The sequence below is a fragment of the Suncus etruscus genome, chromosome 2 (assembly GCF_024139225.1).
Source record: "Suncus etruscus isolate mSunEtr1 chromosome 2, mSunEtr1.pri.cur, whole genome shotgun sequence".
Classification (NCBI taxonomy): domain Eukaryota; kingdom Metazoa; phylum Chordata; class Mammalia; order Eulipotyphla; family Soricidae; genus Suncus; species Suncus etruscus.
The window spans coordinates 57,991,088-58,010,756 of NC_064849.1; the positions used below are offsets into that span (position 1 = coordinate 57,991,088).

The 19,669-nt window shown below is 36.5% G+C and overlaps 1 protein-coding gene across 1 annotated transcript in view; it reads right to left on the minus strand.

Moving 5' to 3' along the window:
• SCFD1 (sec1 family domain containing 1) overlaps positions 1–19,669 on the minus strand; it is a 93,945-nt gene that overhangs the window by 62,061 nt on the left and 12,215 nt on the right. Inside the window, exons 3-10 of the mRNA XM_049766662.1 lie at positions 19,272–19,360; positions 15,656–15,746; positions 14,434–14,556; positions 11,998–12,085; positions 9,397–9,486; positions 5,285–5,340; positions 4,017–4,102; positions 83–182 (exon numbers count right to left, since the gene is read on the minus strand). Coding sequence (XP_049622619.1) covers positions 83–182; positions 4,017–4,102; positions 5,285–5,340; positions 9,397–9,486; positions 11,998–12,085; positions 14,434–14,556; positions 15,656–15,746; positions 19,272–19,360 — 723 coding nt within the window. The remainder of the gene's footprint in view (positions 1–82; positions 183–4,016; positions 4,103–5,284; positions 5,341–9,396; positions 9,487–11,997; positions 12,086–14,433; positions 14,557–15,655; positions 15,747–19,271; positions 19,361–19,669) is intronic.

Sequence of the window (19,669 nt, forward strand, 5' to 3'; positions counted from 1 at the left end):
TTTTGGTAGCCATGATCTTAATTTTAAACTAAGACCACTGAATATTACATTTTAGAAATAAGTGATATACTTAGCTTCTTACCAATACATCATGCACCAAGGCTTGGTAAGTCCAAGTGTGGTGTAAAGGAGTTGCCAAATCTATGTTTCTGTCCACAAGGACTAACAAAGGTCTCTGGAAGCTGTAAACACATTGAGAAATATTACTCATATAGTTAGTATATACATCTCTTTTTAATACTCTTCAGTATACAATTTTGATATGAATAATTTTATATTAATAAAATTCACTAAGACTTAAAAAATTCAGTAAGACTTTGTAAAGTTATATTTAAAGATATAATTTTATATTAATAAAATTCATCATAAATTTAAAAAGTTATCTTTTTTAATTAATGCTATAGATTATTAAGAGAAAGCATATAATGCCAGATTTTAAGTCTTACTCAGGGAACAGTCTTGAAAGAAAAAAAAAATCCAAAAAAATACTTTTACAGATTTTGCTTTTTGTTTTTTGGGCCCCATCTTGAGGCACTCAGGGGTTACTCCTGGCAGGCTAGGGGGACCATCTGGGATGTCAGGGATCGAACCTCAGTTGGCTGTGTGAAAGATAAACGTCCTATCTTTCGTGCTATATAACTACAGAATAGTTTTTATGGTAATCAAAGTTTCTTCTACTCAAATTTTTATTTTTTGAAAATAAAAAAGAACAAACAGGAATAACAGTTTTCAGCTTCAAAGAAAACAGCATTATCAAGCATTTCTACAAATTACTAGTAATTTTTCCTGTAAATACACATTAAAAAAACCCTAACTCTGAAGAAATCTCAACAAAACTCATCCTTGTATAATATAAAATTATTTTGTATTTATTTTATTATATTGATATAAAATATAAGATATATTTTATTTATATTTATATTTTATTCATGTACCAGACACTTTATATATAGCTTAACTCCATTACTACAATAATCAGGAATAAACTATACTTAAATTGAGGCACAGAGTCAACTGTTAATCACCTTTTTGTATAAGATATTACTATCTGATTATATTAACTAGACGTAATTTTCCTACAGGAAATCTTAACTATTTTAGTGACTCATTTCATTCTAATGGGTGTAGAACAATGGACTTTCCCAACTGTGCTGATCATAAGACTGTAATAAAAAGTGGGGTGGCACTCTTACCAGCTACCACTAATTCTAGAGTTTGAAAGCAAGAGAAAAAAAAAGACAACTTGGATTTATTTTTAAAATTTATTGAATCACTGCAAATTAGTTCTTCATGATTGAGTTTCAACTATATATTTCATTACTAATTCCTTCACTAGTGTCCACTGTCCCCAGTTTCCCTCCCACCTACACTGCCTGACGCTGAAAGACAGGGAGGTAGGACGGAAAAGGAGGCAAGAGAAAGAAAGGAAGGTAGGAAAAGAAAGAAGGAAGGAGAAAAGAGAAAGAGAGAGAGAGAGAGAGAGAGAGAGAGAGAGAGAGAGAGAGAGAGAGAGAAAAGCTCTGGTTTACAATACAGTTACTGATAGTGTTTTCCCCATTCCTCCCCCTCAGCCTCCCAATGGCAAGCTTACTATGAAAACCAGTTCTCCTGTTCTTTATGTCTCTGCCTTTGAGCATTTACTCCCCATTAGTGTTTCTTTATATACAGTATGTGAGAGAGATCATTTGTGTCTGTCTTTGTCCCTCAAACTTCACTCAGCATAATATTCTCAGATCTAACCATGTAGCAGCAAATTACAGTAGGATTTCTTTTATCATTATTAATGACATTTGGGGCTGAATAAATATTGGCATTTAGCAGCATTCTATAAATACCCCATTAAATTCTAATAACACCAACTGAGTTATGACAGACATGTCTCCAATAGTTCTTGTGCCTCCAAACAAATTCCAATGATATTTTTAATTCCATGGGAGTGACAGAAAGAAGGCTAAAACTGTTCCTGGCTGAGAAATTTTTAGTCTACAACTAGATTTAATACATTTAATAATAGTCCAACAATGTTGTTAATCTCTAATTAAAATATTTTAGAAACAAATAAGTTAAAAAAAATAAAGCTAGAGGCAGCTGCTGGTCAAGTGCTTGCTTTGGGGCTAGAGCAATAGCACAGTGGGTAGGGTTCCTGCCTTGCACATGCTGACCTGGGTTCAATAATGGGCATCGCACCTGGTCCCTGGAACCTACCAGGAGAGATTTCCTGAGCGCAGAGCCTAGAGAAATCCCTAAGTACTGCCAGGTGTGACCCCAACCACCCTCAAACCACCACATACAGTGCTTGCCTTGCACATAGTATATCTGGATTTGATCATCAGAACTATATATGGTCCAGCACCATAGGAATAATCCCTCAGCACAAAGCCAGAAATAGCCCCGAGCACTGGTGGGTGATGTAAACCCCCAAATTTTATCTACAATATGGTAATATGACAATTATGCATATTACATATAAGATGGGAAAATATTATGCCTTTATGTTAAATCCCAGGACCAATATTAAAGAACTATGAAAAAAGAACTAAGGTGTAAGAGTAGTTGCTCCTATTAATAAATTAAATTAGGTCAAAATTTGAAGTATCTACTCTATTTAATGATACATTAAGACTAGAGTAGAATCACAAAACATTAAAATAGCATTGATGTTAAGACGATAATCAATTTCATGGATTTACTATTTGAAACAATTGAAAAATGTTAGTATTAATCACAAATTATAGGAATAGAGCATATACTGCAGAAATCATTAAATGACCTGAAATCCAATGAGAGTAAAATCTTTACAGTCACCATGAAATTATTTCTAAAAAACAGTTACTTTTTTGGGGGGGAGGGGGCACACCTGGTGATGCTCAGGGGGTTATTCTTGGCTATGTGCTCAGAAATCGCTCCTGGCTTCGGGGATCATATGGGATGCTGAGGATCTAAATGAGGTCCATTCCGAATGGACCGTGTGCAAGGCAAATGCCCTACTGCTGCACTATCACTCCGGCCCAAGGTAAGTTACATTCTTAATATTAAAATTTTATTAATTTACCTAAAATAGTCAATGTTCTAAAATATTATATTTCACTTAAATAATTTGTGTGGGTTAAAGCACACAAACAAACAAAACAAAACAAAAACTGCATGTGAGTGATTTGAGTTTAATCCCTAGAGCCAGCCAGGAATAATTCCCGAATGCAGAACCAGGAGTAACTCCTGAGTGCCAATAGGTGTGACCTAAAACCCAACCACCGTCCCCCCCAAAAAGAAAAAAAAAACAACACCCAACCCCCCAAAAAAAAACAACAAAAAAGAAAGCAAAGATTCCTTAAAACCAAACTAAACCAAAAGAAATCTTATCCTAATATTCTCCCTCATTCTTAGTTTTTTTGCTTGTTGTATTTCTATTAAGTGATAATAGAGCAACCAAAAAACTTTGGAATCACCTATTTATACTAAACATGCTAATAATGACAGAAATATTGTATATATTTAGGTCGCTAGTATTTCAATGTAAAAAAAGAAAATAAATTAGGGCCAGAGGCAGGTCTAGAACAGACCTAGGTTCGATTCCTGGCATCCCATATCGTCCCCCAAGCCTGCCAGGAGTAACCCTTGAGCGCCGCTAGGTGTGGCCAAAAAACAAAACAAAACAAAACAAAAATTAAGGAAACAAGTTAATAAAGGTAGATGTAAGTATTACAGGTTTTTCAATTAAGTTTCTTTAATTACCAAGAGGCTTAATGAAAATTTAAAGGACACAGCTTCTGACCTGTAAAAAACATGTAAACAAAATAACTTATCCTATAAAGTAGATGTTTATATTAAATAAAATGTATAATTACTCTATTTGTATTTCAAGAACAAAGAGAGCCAAACTCTGACCCTGTACTGACATCAGTAAAAAGAAATCAATTTCATTTCTAAATAAAAGGGTATTTTATCAGGTAAGAAAAACAACCCCCCAGATTCAACTCTCTTATTGCACATTGTAGGTGTATTAAGTAACATAATACCTGAATTGGCCAGCTCCAAGTGTGTCACCTGTAAAGAGACTGTTTCTTGCATCTCTTAGATTTTCCCGAAGTTTCTTATCTAATTTCTGAAAAATCAAATTTTACATTAATTCTTAAAGTCCAGGTTCACAATTTTCTAAGTTATATATAGTGAGTTCTTTTCTTGGGAGGAAGTAAGAGTTAGGCCAGGCAACTCTGAGTCTAACTTGGCAGTGCCCAGTGGCATATTCTAGTTCTTTGCTCAGAGATCAATCCTGATCTCAGGGGGACCATATGTGGTGCCAAGGATCAAACTGGGGTCGGCTGCATGTAAGCAGTTACAGTTTAACCCCTATACGAGAGCTTTTTATTTTATAACTAAGGAACTTGGACTTTCTTACAAGATAATTTTACAAACCTAATCTTAACTTTCTTACTATTTAAATAATATAACTTGGACTTGAAATCAAGACATTTCTTGACTTAGAATTAATTTCACTAATGTCACTTTTGCTTGACTGTTTTTACTTTATGTACAAGAAATGACAATAACCCACTCCATTCTCCTCAAGGATGATTCAGTTGTACCAAAGGTATCTATAGTAGTGATTGCAGAAGGCAACAAAATTTAAGTGAAATATGTGAAAGAAGAATTCCTCCAGTATACAATTCATTTAAGCTATAAAACTCCAAAATGTTCATTTATCTTCTTTAATCTTCCCATATCACCTACCTTTTCCTTTTCAATAATTACATAATTTATCTGATCCCTTATATTTTAATACTTAAAGCAAAATTTTTAATGTCTAATTATACTCAACATTTTATTCTAATAGTATTGAAAAATAATTCACCTATAAGTTTCTGAATTAATATTTGCTACATGAAGTTAAATACTAAATGATTTATGGAATCAAATAGTGTAAAAATACTAGACAAAACTGAATATCAATGTATATTTTAGTAAAAAGAAATAGGGCTAGAATAACAAAATGGAGTAAATCATCTCAGTATCACATAGAAATATACACTGTTATGAAAATATTGTCCTCTGGGGTCTTGCATGTGGTTGACCCAGGTTTAATCCTTGGCAACTCATATGGGTACTCCAAGTCTGCCAGGAGTGATCCCTGAGTTTAGAGCGGCAAACCATACAAACAAAAATATATGGGGTGTGTTATGTGTTTGGAACTGTATAGACACACATGTACACACACATATCATGCACATCAATCATATACTTAGCAGAGATGATGGGTGCCACTTACAGAAAAATATTTAAAACTCACCATAGCTACCATTTCTGCTGCTGTTCCTCTTGAACATCTGATTATAGGAACAGCACCTATTTTAACAACAGATGTTATTAATCATTTCAGTTTTTAATAATGAAAATGTAAGGCATTCAGGTAAAGCATATACCTGTGGGTTTAATTCCTGGTACCTCCCCAGTTAAACAATACACTTAAAAAATACATAAAGCAGAAGATGGCTGAACAAGAGGGATCATATAGGTTCTCCTATCATCAACACAAAATCAACACCAACAACTGAATTAAATAAAAATTCTGCCTAGTGTCTTACTGAAAAAAATGAAGTGAAAATCCAGCCATCATTTCTAGAAGAATCACACTATGGAACAAGTAGCAGGAACCCATTTCGAAGCTAAAGTGTGCAAGCCCAGCGTTGGCTGGGTTAGGGCAGAACAGAGCCTAACAGCCAGGTAGGTATTTCTAAACTGCTATACACATGGTCACCAATTACGGGAAAAGAGGTATGCAAACACTGGCAGTCCCTTCTTAAAATACTGTCCTTTTAAAACTTTCCTTGGAAGCAAAATATACTTCAAAACAAAATACTGATCAAGATATTCAGGAGCCAAATCTACATCAGGCTGCAGCTTGTAAGCCGGTAGGGAGACACTATCTCTGATCCTTAGAGAACAAGAAAAAGTCTGAGGCAAATTTCACCAATACCAAGGACAGAGCAACAGGCTCAAAACAAAGCCAGTACAGGGCATTTGCTTTGCATGCAGTCAACCTGGATTCAATTCTAATATCCCATATGGTCCCCTGAGCTCTGCCAGGAGTATTCATAAGCAAAGAGCCATTAGTGAGCTTTATTAGGTATGGCCCCAAAATCAAAATTAATAATAATAATAATAATAATAATAATAATAATAATAATAAAAACAAAGCTAGCTCCTCCTAATACACAATTGATTAGCAGCAGGCAGATTGAATGAAACAACAGCTAGACACAGAAAGTATTTTCCATAGTAAAAAGGCATCTTTGAGGGAATGCTTAAAATATTCATCCTAGCTTGGTTCATAATCCTTACCTTAAGTCAGATCATAAGACATTTTCCAACTCAGCTTAAGACAGGCCATAGAGCTACTGAAAGGCCCCAGCAAAAGCAAATACTCAAGACGACAAATCCCATTTACTGCCTAGGCCTGCTGCACACCACAATCACTGTCTAGGTACTAGCAAGTATAAAATGTGGGATGCAGTCCACAGTACCAGGCCTTGGTGTTATAGCTGTTCACAATAAGCTGTGATTTCAAATTACTATCAACAGTCCAGGGCATTACTAACTTAAAGTCTCAATCTGTCTAGAATTGGTAAGTGTTGGCCTCAGATTGATATAAAACCAAACCCTCACTCCAAATCCTCATATTGCACAAGGCACAATGAAGAGGAGTAATTTGACTACATTGATGGATGTAGACAAAAGTTTAGAACCTTCTAACCTGGAAGAAGACTCCAAAGCAACAATGGTAATGATGTTCTATGAGTTGAGCAAATCAAGGGTCTTTAAAGGAGACAAGAGAAAGTATGACACTGTGGGAAAACATCAAACAGAAATGACAACTCAAGTTCTGCAACCACAAAACTCCTAAAATAACCAAAGCTATCCTGAGAAAAAGAAGATGGGAAGCACAACATTTTCTTGACACTATTAGGGCCAGAGTGACAAGACAGCGGGTGGGCGCCTGCCTTGTATTGGCCAATCTGAGTGATCTACAGCACTCCACATGGTCCCCCCCTCCCCGAGTCTGTTGGAAGTGGTCCTTGAGTGCAGAGCCAGGAGTAAGCCCTGAATACTGTCACTTCTAGACCCAAAACAAAAACAAACAAAAACCTATACCAATATAAAACTTCAGAAATCAAAACCATGTATGCTTGAATAAAGGCAGCAGCCTCTTTTAACAACAATTTAAAGAATTGAGAGCCCAGAAGTAAAACTTAGATACATAAACTGACAACAAATAAGACAAATACATAAATCAGAAAAGTCACCCTCACCCAGCATTCTGGTTTTTGGGCCATATCTAGTAATGCTCAGGGATTATTTCTGTTGGGGCCTGGGGAATCATATGCGGAATTTAAGCTGAATTGACTGCATGTAAGACAAGTATTTTACCCTTTATACTATCTCTCCATACTAGGAAAGTATCTTCCAATAAATGGTATGAGAATACTGGTTAGCCACATGCAAAAAACTGAAATTCAAGTATAATCTCATACCACACACACAAATTCAACCACAATAGATTAAAGACCTTGATGTTAGACTCAATTCTATAAGAAAAAAAAAAAAAAAAAAGCTTAGGAAAGTAGGTAGAACTCTGCAATTTCAGATGTGTGTTTGACCCCACTGGCAAAGATAGCAAAAGTAAAAATAACCTCTCAAACCCCAAAACTAGAAAATCTACACCAAACTAAAATACTTGTACAAAGTGAAAGAAACTATGGCTAAAATTAACCATAGTGGACAGAAGGAAAATATGTGCATAAAATTCACCTGACAGAGTTAATATTCAATATAGAAAACACTCAACAAAAATAAAACAATTCCTGCACCTGGGAGGTGGCTAAGTAAAATAATAGATATTAATTACAATAATAGAAAACACATTCTTTATATAATGTGAAATGCTACTGAAAGTTAACCATAATTAATTATAAACTCATCAGACCTTTTCCTTCTTACTCCAGTAAGTTTCATTCTTCCAAAAAAGAAGACAAAAATATACTAGAGTAAGGATAGTTCCTTAAATAAATGGAGAAAATTGGAGAACCGCAAGTAAAAGAATGAACCTGGACTGCTACTACCTTATATCATCTATAAAAATTAAGCCAAAATAAACAGCTTGAACATAACCTGTGATACTGTAAAAGTCCTAGAGCATATAATCAAAAGCTCCTTGTTAGCAGTCTTAGTAAGAACGTTTGTTTTGGGCCATACTCTGCATGGTTGGGGCTACTGTAACCTTAGTACTTGAGGACCAAGTGGTGCTGAAGAATGAACTCAGGGCTACAGTATGAAAAGCATTCACTACAGCTCTTTGAATGATCTCCCTGACCCCCGTGATTTTTTTTTTGCATTTAACCCCAAAAGCAATGAAAACTAAAGCAAAATCAAGTGGAACTACATAAAACTAAAAGTTCTACACAAAACTGGAGAGACAGCCCATATGATGAAGCACCTGCCAAGCACGTGAGAGGTTACTGGGAGTTCAATTTGCAGTGCTTCGAGGTGCTCTGAGTCTATAAAGTGTGACCGTAGTGGAACGTTGAAACAATGGGCCTGGTAGCACACTGTCAAGGCTGTACTGCAGCTGAGCATCACTCTGGGTGGCCAGAGTACTGCTACTTAAAGTTTCTTCACAAAATGAAGGCAAACTAATTAATGAGGAAATATTTGTAAATAATGTATCTGATAAAGGATTAGCACCCCAAATACATGGAAAAAATCATATAACCTAAACCAAGCCATTTGAGATAAATATGGATAGAAGATACATAGAAACTTTCTCCTCACAACTCTGGGAACAGTTATTAATAAGACAGTATTAAGCATTGGTGAGAAAGTGGAGAAAGGGAGCTTCAGGGACTGTTGGCGAGAATGTAAATTGTAGCAACCATGGAAAACAGTATGAAGGATCCTTAAAATATATAAAACTACTAATATGATCTAGTGGTTTCATTTTAGGGTACTTAACTGGAGAAAATAAAAATACTAGCTAGGAAAGGTATGTATACACATGTTCACTGCAGCATTATTTACAACAGATACGGAGTTTTGTTTTTACTTTTGTCTTTTCCTGCTCCACTTTCCCTTCATTGCTGTTTATTTACAATAAATACAAAAATTGCTTTTGTCTAATTGATTAACTAGACCAAAGATATTCATATTAAGATATTAAGGCCTTAGCATAATTAAGTATGCTACACAGTAATTCACTCTAAACAACATCAATTATTAAAATGATAGGGTATTTTTATACAGATACATATTTCATGCCAACTGAAGAGAGAACTTGAAGAGTCTACAAAAATGAAAGGAACATACATCCTTTAAAATTAGTTGAAATAAAAAAATTTGAAAACTTACCTAGTGTAACAAAAAAGCAGAAGAGGCTATCAACGATAGTGTCCATAACAGTATCCATTTCTGTGTCTGTGATATCTGGTCTATTAATGGCTGAAATGACATATGTGAGGGAGAAAAATATTTTATTGAAATTTGTACCATCTCTACTAAATTCTTAAAATACTCAACTCTTAATCACTACCCAATCATACATACACATTAAGTAATAATTTGTTTTGCCTAAACTTTCTTTGACAGGGATCTGATGCACAGCACAAGGTGTAAAGTGTTTGTTTGCATATACCTGACCCAGGGTAGGTACCTGATTTTCAGCAACATAGATCCCCCAGTATTGCCAGCGTTAACTCCTTGAACAAGAGCCAGGAATAACAACCAGACACTATAAGGGCATCACCCAATTTCCAATTAAAAATAAACCCTTCTTCTGATGGTAGAGGAGGTTTCCAATAGTGTTCAGGGACCACAAGCAAAATAACTTGCAAAACTTTGGGGACCATACAATGTGGGATGGAATTCTAACCTTGAACATGCAAGCATCTGCCCTACTACTTTAGACACACTGTTAGTCTTCCCTTCTTTAAACTTTTATGTGAAAAAGTATTCGTTAAAAAATATATTACTGGGAACCAGAGCGGTGGCACAAGCGGTAGGATGTTTGCCTTGCACACGCTAACCAAGGATGGACCACGATTCAATCCCCCAGCATCCCATATGGTCTCCAAGCCAGCAGCGATTTCTGAGCACGTTGCCAGGAGAAACCCCTGAGCGTCACTGGGTGTGGCCCAAAAACAAACAAACAAAAAATTGTATTACTGGTGAAGAGATTAATGTTGAAACATTACTAAAACTCAATAATGAACAACTTTGTATCTCATGGTGATTCAGTTCAAAAATTTATCAATCAAAAAAAGAAAAAAAAAAGCTAGAGTCTAAGAAATTATGAAAGACCATCAACACTGTAGAAAATAAGATTAAGAAACAACCATCAGGGGCCGGGCGGTGGCGCAAGAGGTAAGGTGCCTGCCTTGCCTGCACTAGCCTAGGATGGACCTCCCCCGGCGTCCCATATGGTCCCCCAAGCCAGGAGCGACTTCTGAGCGGATAGCCAGGAGTAACCCCTGAGCGTCACCGGGTGTGGCCCAAAAACCAAAAAAAAAAAAAAAAAAAAGAAACGACCATCAACAGTGTAAGTTTCCTAGACCAGAAAAATCTTAGAAAAATGAAGAATTGTATAAAAACTCCTGAAAACCATCTAGCCACTGTTCTCCCTTAAATAAATGTATCTCACTTTTCTGCTAGCTTTGTCCACTTTGAAAAAGTCCCTCTCTTCAACATGTATATAATTCCTCTTTCCCTCCCTTTAAGTCTTTCTCCCTTTAAGTCTTTCTAAGTAAGTTTTATTCAAAAAAATTATCTTGCTTCACTAAAAATAAAATAAAAAATATACTGTCTTGGGGGCTACAGAAATAGAAATAGTACAGTAGTAGGGCATTTACCTTGTACATAGCTAAGTTTAATCCCTGGCATCTCATATAGTTCCTTGCACACTACAGGAATGATCCCTAAGTGCAAAATCAGGAGTAACCACTGAGCATTGCTGAGTGTGGACCCCAAATCAAAATAAAAATTATACAATCTCTCCAGCTCCTCAAACTAAATTTTAAATTAGAAAAAACTAAGTCTGCTGACTGAGTTACTAATATACTGTATTTTCCAGTGTATAAGACGACTTTTTAGCCCATGGAAAAATTTTTAAAAGTCAGGGTCGTCTTATACACTTGTAGATGACATGCTGAAACTTACTCCAGCTTCAGGGACAAGTGGTCCGGCACCCTCTTACCAATGCATCCCATCCAGCTGCCAGGCAGTCATCACTCAGTCCACTCCTCTGCTTGTCCTAATTTATCTTTCAGGGCACACAGAGAAGCTTTCCAGTGCTTAGTTTCTGTGTTCAGCTTTTATGGGACTCTGTCTCCCTCTAGCTGTCCTATTAATCACTGCACCCCAGCCAGCTGCTCTTGGAGAAGCCCCCTCTCCCTGCTCTCAATGTAGATCACAATTAAAAAATCACAGTCACTCACTCACTACAAATGACAAATGTAAAATGATTGTTGGCACTCCAAGGTCTAGCTTTAGTAAACATATACTGTTAACCTTTGGGGCTCTACTCTTTTTCTCTTATGTTTTTTAATTTTCATTTGGTGTATGTTAAAAGAGAGGCATTCTTCTATGGCAAATATAGCCCAAATCCTACATTAAAAGGAAAAGCAGGGGGTTGTCTTATACGCCAGAAAATATGCTATATAAAACTGATTTAAATTTAAAAATTACTTTCTCTTCAAAACCTTTCCAATAAAATTTAGTTTGATTAATCTGACTTACTTGACATAACAAAAAAAAGTAAAGGTTCTGATTTTTAGATACCAGATAAAATAAAAAAAATTAAAAAAAGCTATTTTTCCCTCTCAGGACAAGACCCAAACATCTCTACTGTCGTATACATAAGTTGTTTTTTTTGCAGTGCAATGAACATGTTCATTTTTTTCTTATTTTTTCTTAATTTGGTTTACAACAAATTATATTACTCTTGTTTTTACATACCACGGTATGAAACAAGCTCCTTATTTTGATTACATAATATAAACATATCATCTTCCAAAGTAATAAAATTGAGATACTGATCAAAAACCTAGAAACAAAGAAAAGTTTTATAAATTAATTATATATTACCATATGGAAAGCAAGTTAATTTTACTATAAAGAAAAGTGGAAAATTTATATTTAATAAAAATAATCCCCATAGTAGACTGCCTACTAATAAGAAGTAATAATTGGCCACCAACTGCCTCATGAGGAGTTGTATAAAGATCTATAAAAAAAAGTCTTTAAGGGGGCTAGAGAGATAGCACAGTGGTAGGGCATTTACCTTGCATGCAGCCAACCCCAGATGGACCCAGGTTCGATTCCTGGCATCCCATATGGTCCCCTGAGCCTGCCCAGAGCAATTTCTGAGTGCAAAGCCAGGAGTAACCCCTGAGCACCACCGGGTGTGACCCAACTCCCCACCCACCAATAAAAATCACTAAACATAAACATCAAAGAAGAGAGTACTGTTTTCAAAATGCAAAATCTAATAAGATAAAGAAAATCTATGGGGGCCTTCAAGACAGTATAACAGAAAAGGTGCCTTCCTGGCAAAAGTCTAAACCTGGCTTAATTCTTTGCATCCCATATGGTCTTTGAGATCCAGCAAGAGTGACTACTGAACACAGAGCCAGGAGTAAGTCCTGAGCACAGTGAGTATGCACCCTCCTTGGGATAGGAATGCCTACAAATTCTGAAGATAAAACAGTCTCAATTTTTATATTAACAAAAACTACATATTCCGAAGAAGTCACTGTTAACATTCCCACCTTGGAATTCTAAAAATAGAGTGGAGGAAAATTATACTTGTTCTTTAGAATAATTTAGGAGAAAAACTAAGGCAAAACAAATATAGTAGGTAAGGCATTTAGCTGACAGGCAACTAACCTGGGCTTGATTCCTGGCATCCCACATGGCCTCTGAGCACTGCCAGGAGTGCAGAGCCAGGAGTAACCCCTGAGCATTACTGAGTATAGCCCCAAATTAAAAAATTGTAATAATTTAGAAGAAAAACCGACTTGAACTATATTAATTAAACTGAAAATCTTTCATGTTACTAATTTTTCTAGGGTTGTCCCTAATGGTACCTGACATACTGCAGTAGAAAACTAGGGTCAGGCATCTGGATTCAGGGCTGTGGTGTGACTTTTGCTCAGCAGTACTCAGGGACCACCAGAGGTATGGAGGTAGTAGGGAAAAGAGGGCAGGGGAGACATTATGACAGGGATTGACCCAGAACCCTCCTTGCTCACCAGTCCGATTATTTTGTGAAAAATCAATAGATTTTGGAAAAACTAAGAGGCAAAAACTAATCATAAGCAATAATGGACCATCAAAATCTAAAAAAGAAAAACTTGAGGCCAGAGCAACAGTACAGCAGGTAGAAGGATTAAAAAAAAATCATAGTGTAGAAAAAAGGAATAAAAAATTTATAGTTGTATATTTTTCAGTCCCTAAAATTTTTATGTCAAGAAGCACAAGGCTGGGGCCTGAGTGATAGCACAGTGGTAAGGTGTTTACGTTGCACGCAGAAGACCTGGGACAGACCCGGATTTGATCCCAGGCATCCCATATGCTCCACAGAACCTGCTAGAAGAGACTTCTTTTTTTTTTTTTTTTTTTTTTTTTTTTGGTTTTTGGGCCACACCCGGTGACACTCAGGGGTTACTCCTGACTATGCGCTCAGAAGTCGCTCCTGGCTTGGGGGACCATATGGGACGCCGGGGGATCGAACCGCGGTCCGTCTCCTAGGCTAGCGCAGGTAAGGCAGGCACCTTACCTCGAGCGCCACCGCCCGGCCCCTAGAAGAGACTTCTGAGCGCAGAGCCAGGAGTAAATTAAACCCTGAGCAATGCTGGGTGTGGCCCAAAAACATAAAACAAAAAACAAAAAAGCACAAGGCTATAATCATGAATGTGTTTAAGATTTATTTATAAATAACCTAAGCCTGGCCCAAAAGTCACTACAACATGAAATTGTTAGCCTATTGTAATTTTCTTATATCCTGTAACAGCAACAACAGTCTCTGAATTTTCTCTGGAGAAGGAAAAATACAGAAATAATAAGATGATTACAGATAAAACAACCTATTTTGACAATTCATGATAATCTAACTGCCAAACTATTTCTGAATTAAGGTATAAAGTTTATGTAGATTACAGAATAATGCACAACTGCAGCTTTGTAGTTTTATTTTTCAAATTCACTAATAGGTTCCTTTGGTTAGATTTAAGTTAAAGATCATTTCAATTAGCAGAACTTATTCTACAGATTAAGTATTACTTTGGTTGTTGTGATCTTCTGGAAGTTAAACAACATTATACAGCAACAGATTTCAGAGTAACTCAAAAATTTAAATGAGCAAAATATCAGCAGTCAACCAAAATCTCTTACCTTGGCTACTTGTGTTACTGCACTAGCAGCTAATGCTGCATTGGCAATATCTTCCAGTTTACTTCTTGAGATAGCAGAAATAAAATTTAAATAGTATGATTCATAGAGTTGATTTCGAAGATCCTATAAATGCAATGAAAAATTCAGTTTTACAGAATTGTATAAAGGATAACCCCTTCTATATCAATAAAGGAATACAAATATCGTATCATTTAAACAACAAATTCTATCCTCTTTTGGTAGTGCCAGGGACAAACCCAAGGCCTCACACATGTAAGGTTAGTTAGTGCTCTATGATCAAGCTGCATTCCTGGTCTTTCTAAATAATAATTTCTATAATCATTCTTGCAGCTAAGCCTACTTAAGTGTGACAAAAAACAAGCCTTATGCAAATTTTGGAGAAGACAATTTTCCTGATCAATGAAAACAAACACCCAGATTGATGCATTTCCTAATTCTGCTTATCTTAACATCATTGTGAAGCTTATGCCTGCTGATGTCACCTTGCATTCTTGAAACAAAAAACATGACAGTGAAAAACGACTAAAAGATAAATTAGAAAGGAAGGAGGAGTCGGAGCCTTTGATCATCTTACAGAGATATTGTACTTAACTTGAACCTCCTAATTCCAAACTTCCTATTATCTTAGTAATAAAATTCTACTTTCTTATAACAATTCAAAATACCTATATTTGGGCATATCCTATGGCCACGCCAATGAAACTAAGGGGTTATTCCCAAGTGGTGCTTGAAGAGGGTAAGAAGTAGAGATAGAACTTAAGATCTTGTACATTAAGGTATGTGCTCTACCAGCTGAGCTAACTCCCCAGACCCTAAAATTCTATTTTGATCAGGGGTGATGAAGTGTAGGTTTGGAATTGAGGAGACTATTCCTGACAGTGCTTAGAGATCATATACAGTGCAGGGGATTAAGCTAAGGTTGGTCACCTGAAAGGCAAGTGCTTAATTCATGTATTATCTCTCTGGTTGCCTATAATCAGACTTCTAAAGCTCAAGTTTTCTGTTTTGTAATACCAGATTCAACACAGTTCTAATCTGTTTCTTCATAGCTAAAAAAAAATGTAAATTTTCAGATTATTTAGAAATAAAAAATTGTCTCAAAAATCAAAATGGGAAATTAAGCATTCTGATTCATTATACCAAGCAACATTTTTCTAGAAAAAGTTTCTATATTCACCAGGGAAATAAGAACTCAAAATACCTGGCACATTCTATCAATATTTTCTTCTGTTGGCATTACAAAGTACACTGCAGGAACATCTGGAATAGGATCTCGATCAGAGTGCAAAAGTCTAAAGAAAACAACACAAAGTTCACTTTTTCTTAGTCGCATGTAAAATAAAATCCACACACTTTGTGAAATCACCCCACACACCAGTATATCTAATCCCTTGCAGATGGGTCTGAAGAAGCAGGGTAGTGAAAAAGGATTAATAAACCAAGCCAGTCAGGAACAGATGTCCATGGCATTCATGGTAAGATGGGGGAACACCTTTGTTTTGGGTTAACAGCTGGTTGGCATCTTACAGTAAGGTCTATAGTGCAAACCTCTCAGTTATGCTTCTGCTGTAATTAATCGGTTAGCTAACCCAGTTTCCTTATGTAGCAGTATTAACTAATTAATAAAATACTAATATCAGTCTATATTTCTTCTATTCCAATCACTGTAATTTCTAATACCTCTTATGGTCAATTATGTCTTTTACCAATATTCTCCTTAGATGGGAACAAAAGCACATTCAAAACAAATTTTATCACCATTTTCCATATAAATAGAATGAGATAAGGTACGAAAGAAAGAGAAAGAGTGTACAGTGGGTAGAATACTTGCATTGTACCTGGGTTCATTCCTAGCATCCTCTAAGGTCCCCTGAGACTGCCAGTAGTGATTCCTGATTGCAAAGCCAGGAGTAACCCATAAGCACTGCTGAGTGTGGACCAAAACAAAAAAATAGAATGAGATGAGAGAGAATGAGAGAAAAGTATGGCCCATTAAAACAGAAAAAGAAATATTTCAGAGAAAGTTGTACAAAATTTAATCATAAAACTGGGACTGAAGAGACAGTACAGTGGGTAGAGTGCTTGCCTTGTATGCGGCTGAGTGGGGTTTGATCCTGGGATCCAATATGGTCCCCCAAGCGCCACCAGGATTAATTCTTGAGTGCAGAGCCAGGGTTACCCCTGAGCATAGCCAGTTGTGGTCCAAAACCAAACAATAAAATATTGGGACTGGGGAGCTAATACAGTGGGTAGTCTGTATGTCCCATATGGTCTCCCTTACCAAGAGTAATTCCTTAGTACAGAACTAGGAGTAACCTCTGAGCTTCACTAGAGTGGTCCAAGAAACAAACATATATAAATAAAAGGAAAAATGTTCCATGTTCTTGGATGGAAAAATTAACACTGTCAAAATGACCATGCTACTTAAAGCATTGTACAATTTCAATGTAGCCCCATCAAAATTCCAATGGTACTTTCTAAGGACATTCAACAAACATCACTAAGATCTATATGTAACTACAACTAGTGAAAGCAATTCTGAGAAAAAAGAATGAAAGCATCAGACCCTCAACATCATATTAAACAGCTAATTAGACATTGAACTAAAAGAACTCTAACCAATGAAATAGAATTAAAAGTTCAGAAATAAGTTCTCAGACATATGAATTATGACAAACAAGCCAAATAAAAGCATAAAATGGAGACAAGTCTCTTCAACGAACAATGGAAAAATCAGAGACATATGCAAAAGATTAAAGTAAGATTTTGTACCCATAACTAAAATATTAACTAAAATATTCTGATTTAGGACTTAAGTATTTGATCCAAAGCCATATCACACATTGACAATAACATAGGCAAAATAGTCAATGATAACTGGTTTGTTGTATCTTCAATAAATTTAATTCAGTTAACAAGGGAAACAAAAACAAAGTGGGATTCTAGCAAACAAAAAAGTTTCTCCATTGTGAAAAGCTAACAGCAGGGCCCGGAGAGATAGCACAGCGGCGTTTGCCTTGCAAGCAGCCGATCCAGGACCAAAGGTGGTTGGTTCGAATCCTGGTGTCCCATATGGTCCCCCGTGCCTGCCAGGAGCTATTTCTGAGCAGACAGCCAGGAGTAACCCCTGAGCACCGCCGGGTGTGACCCAAAAACCAAAACCAAAAAAAAAAAAAAGCTAACAGCAGAATAAAAAACCTTTCTGCTGAATATGAAAAAAACACTCAAAATCATGCATCTGACAAAGAAAGGCCTAATCACTATGGTTATATAAGGAATGTAAATAAGGCTATTAATTTATGTGTTTGGGCCACATCCAGTCATACTGAGGAGTTACTCCTGGCTCTGCACTCAAGGAATTACTCCTGATATTTAAGGGATCATATAGGGTCTCTTAACCTTAATATAGGGGACTGAGCCCAGGTTTGACACATGTAAGGCAAATGCCCAACCCACTGTACTATCACTCTGGTCCCAAGAACACAAAATTTGACAAAAACAGCCATTTCAAGAAACTGTAGAGGTGGCGTTAGAGGTAAGGCATCTGCCTTGCAAGCACTAGGACGGACCTTGGTTCAATCCCCTGGTGTCCAATATGGTCCCCCCAAGCCAGGGGCGATTTCTGAGTACATAGACAGGAGTAACCCTGAGCGTCAAAGAAACAAACAAAACAAAACAAAACAAAACCCAACCATTTCAAAAAATAGGGAGAACTACTAAAACACTTTCCCAAAGAAAATATAAGATGTATAAATAGGTACATTACTAAATCCTTACATCATTACTCATTCTCAGAGAAATGCAAATCAAAATGACAATGAGATAATTACCTAATTAAAGTGAGAATATTAAAAAACAGCCAGAAAACAAGTGCTGGTAGAAATGTAAAATGCTTTGGTGTGTATGTAGAACAATAATGGAAATCTCCAAAAATACTTAAAATAAAAATAATCCCAGGGCTAAAGTGATAGCATGTTTGCTTTGCACGCGGCTGACCCAGGACGGACCTCGGGGGGATCCCCGGTGTCCCATCTAGTCCTCCAAGACAGAAGTGATTTCTGAGCATCACCAGGTGTGGCCCAAAAACTGAAAGAAAAAAAAAAGAATCCCTAGAAATCTATCCAATATCACAAAAACAAAAAGTTGAAAATATATACTCACATCTAAGTTCATTACAGTGTCACTTACTATAGCTCAAGATTGAGAAAACAACCTAATTGCCCCAAAACAGATGATGAGTAAAGATTGTGTGTGTGTGTGTGTGTGTGTGTGCGCGCGCGTGCGTGCACGTAAGTGTACAATGATGGGCCTTGGACTGAAGAGTAGATAAAGATGGTGTAAGTAAAGATTGTGTATATGTGTGTGTGTGTGTGTACAGTGGTGGAGCACTATGATTTATAGTGGTAGAGCACATGCCTAGGATGCGCCAACCTGGGTTTCATCCTCAACTGCATACAGCCCCTGTAGCAACAACTGATGATCCAAACTCCACATGCCCAGACCCAGTGTGAGGCCCAACCACTGATCTGTCAGACTAACATTACTAGTCAAGTATCACTTGGTATGACCCTGATGTTAAAAAATAATAGAAAGAATAAAGGCAGAGAAAGATAATGTTCTATACAGACAGGGAAGTGAGATTAACAAGGAAGGCGGGGAGCTAGAAGGGCTCAATGACTCTATATAGGCACACTAGTGATCGTTACATCTTGTAACCCAACTTTACAAATACTTACATTCTTATAACCCAAAGTTATCTCAATAAAAATATTAAAATGTTTTTCAGAAACAAATGCCATTATTAGAAATAAACTCACAGATGCAAAGTAATTCCCATATCTCTCAGTTCTTTCACAGACAGGAGAGGAGAGATGATATCTTGGCCAAATCTATCATATATAAGTACCTAGCAATAGACAAAAAATTAAAATAATAATCAATAGCTGTATAATTTTTGAAGTATATTTTATTTAATCATGATACTGATTCCTATCCTATTTTTTTTTTTGTGTGTGTTGTGGTTTTTGGGTCACATCCGGCAGTGCTCAGGGGTTATTCCTGTCTCCACGCTCAGAAATTGCTCCTGGTACGGGGGACCATATGGGACGCCGGGATTCGAACCGATGACCTCCTGCATGAAAGGCAAACACCTTACCTCCATGCTATCTCACCGGCCCCCAATTTTTTTTTTTTTTTTTTGATTTTGGGCCACACC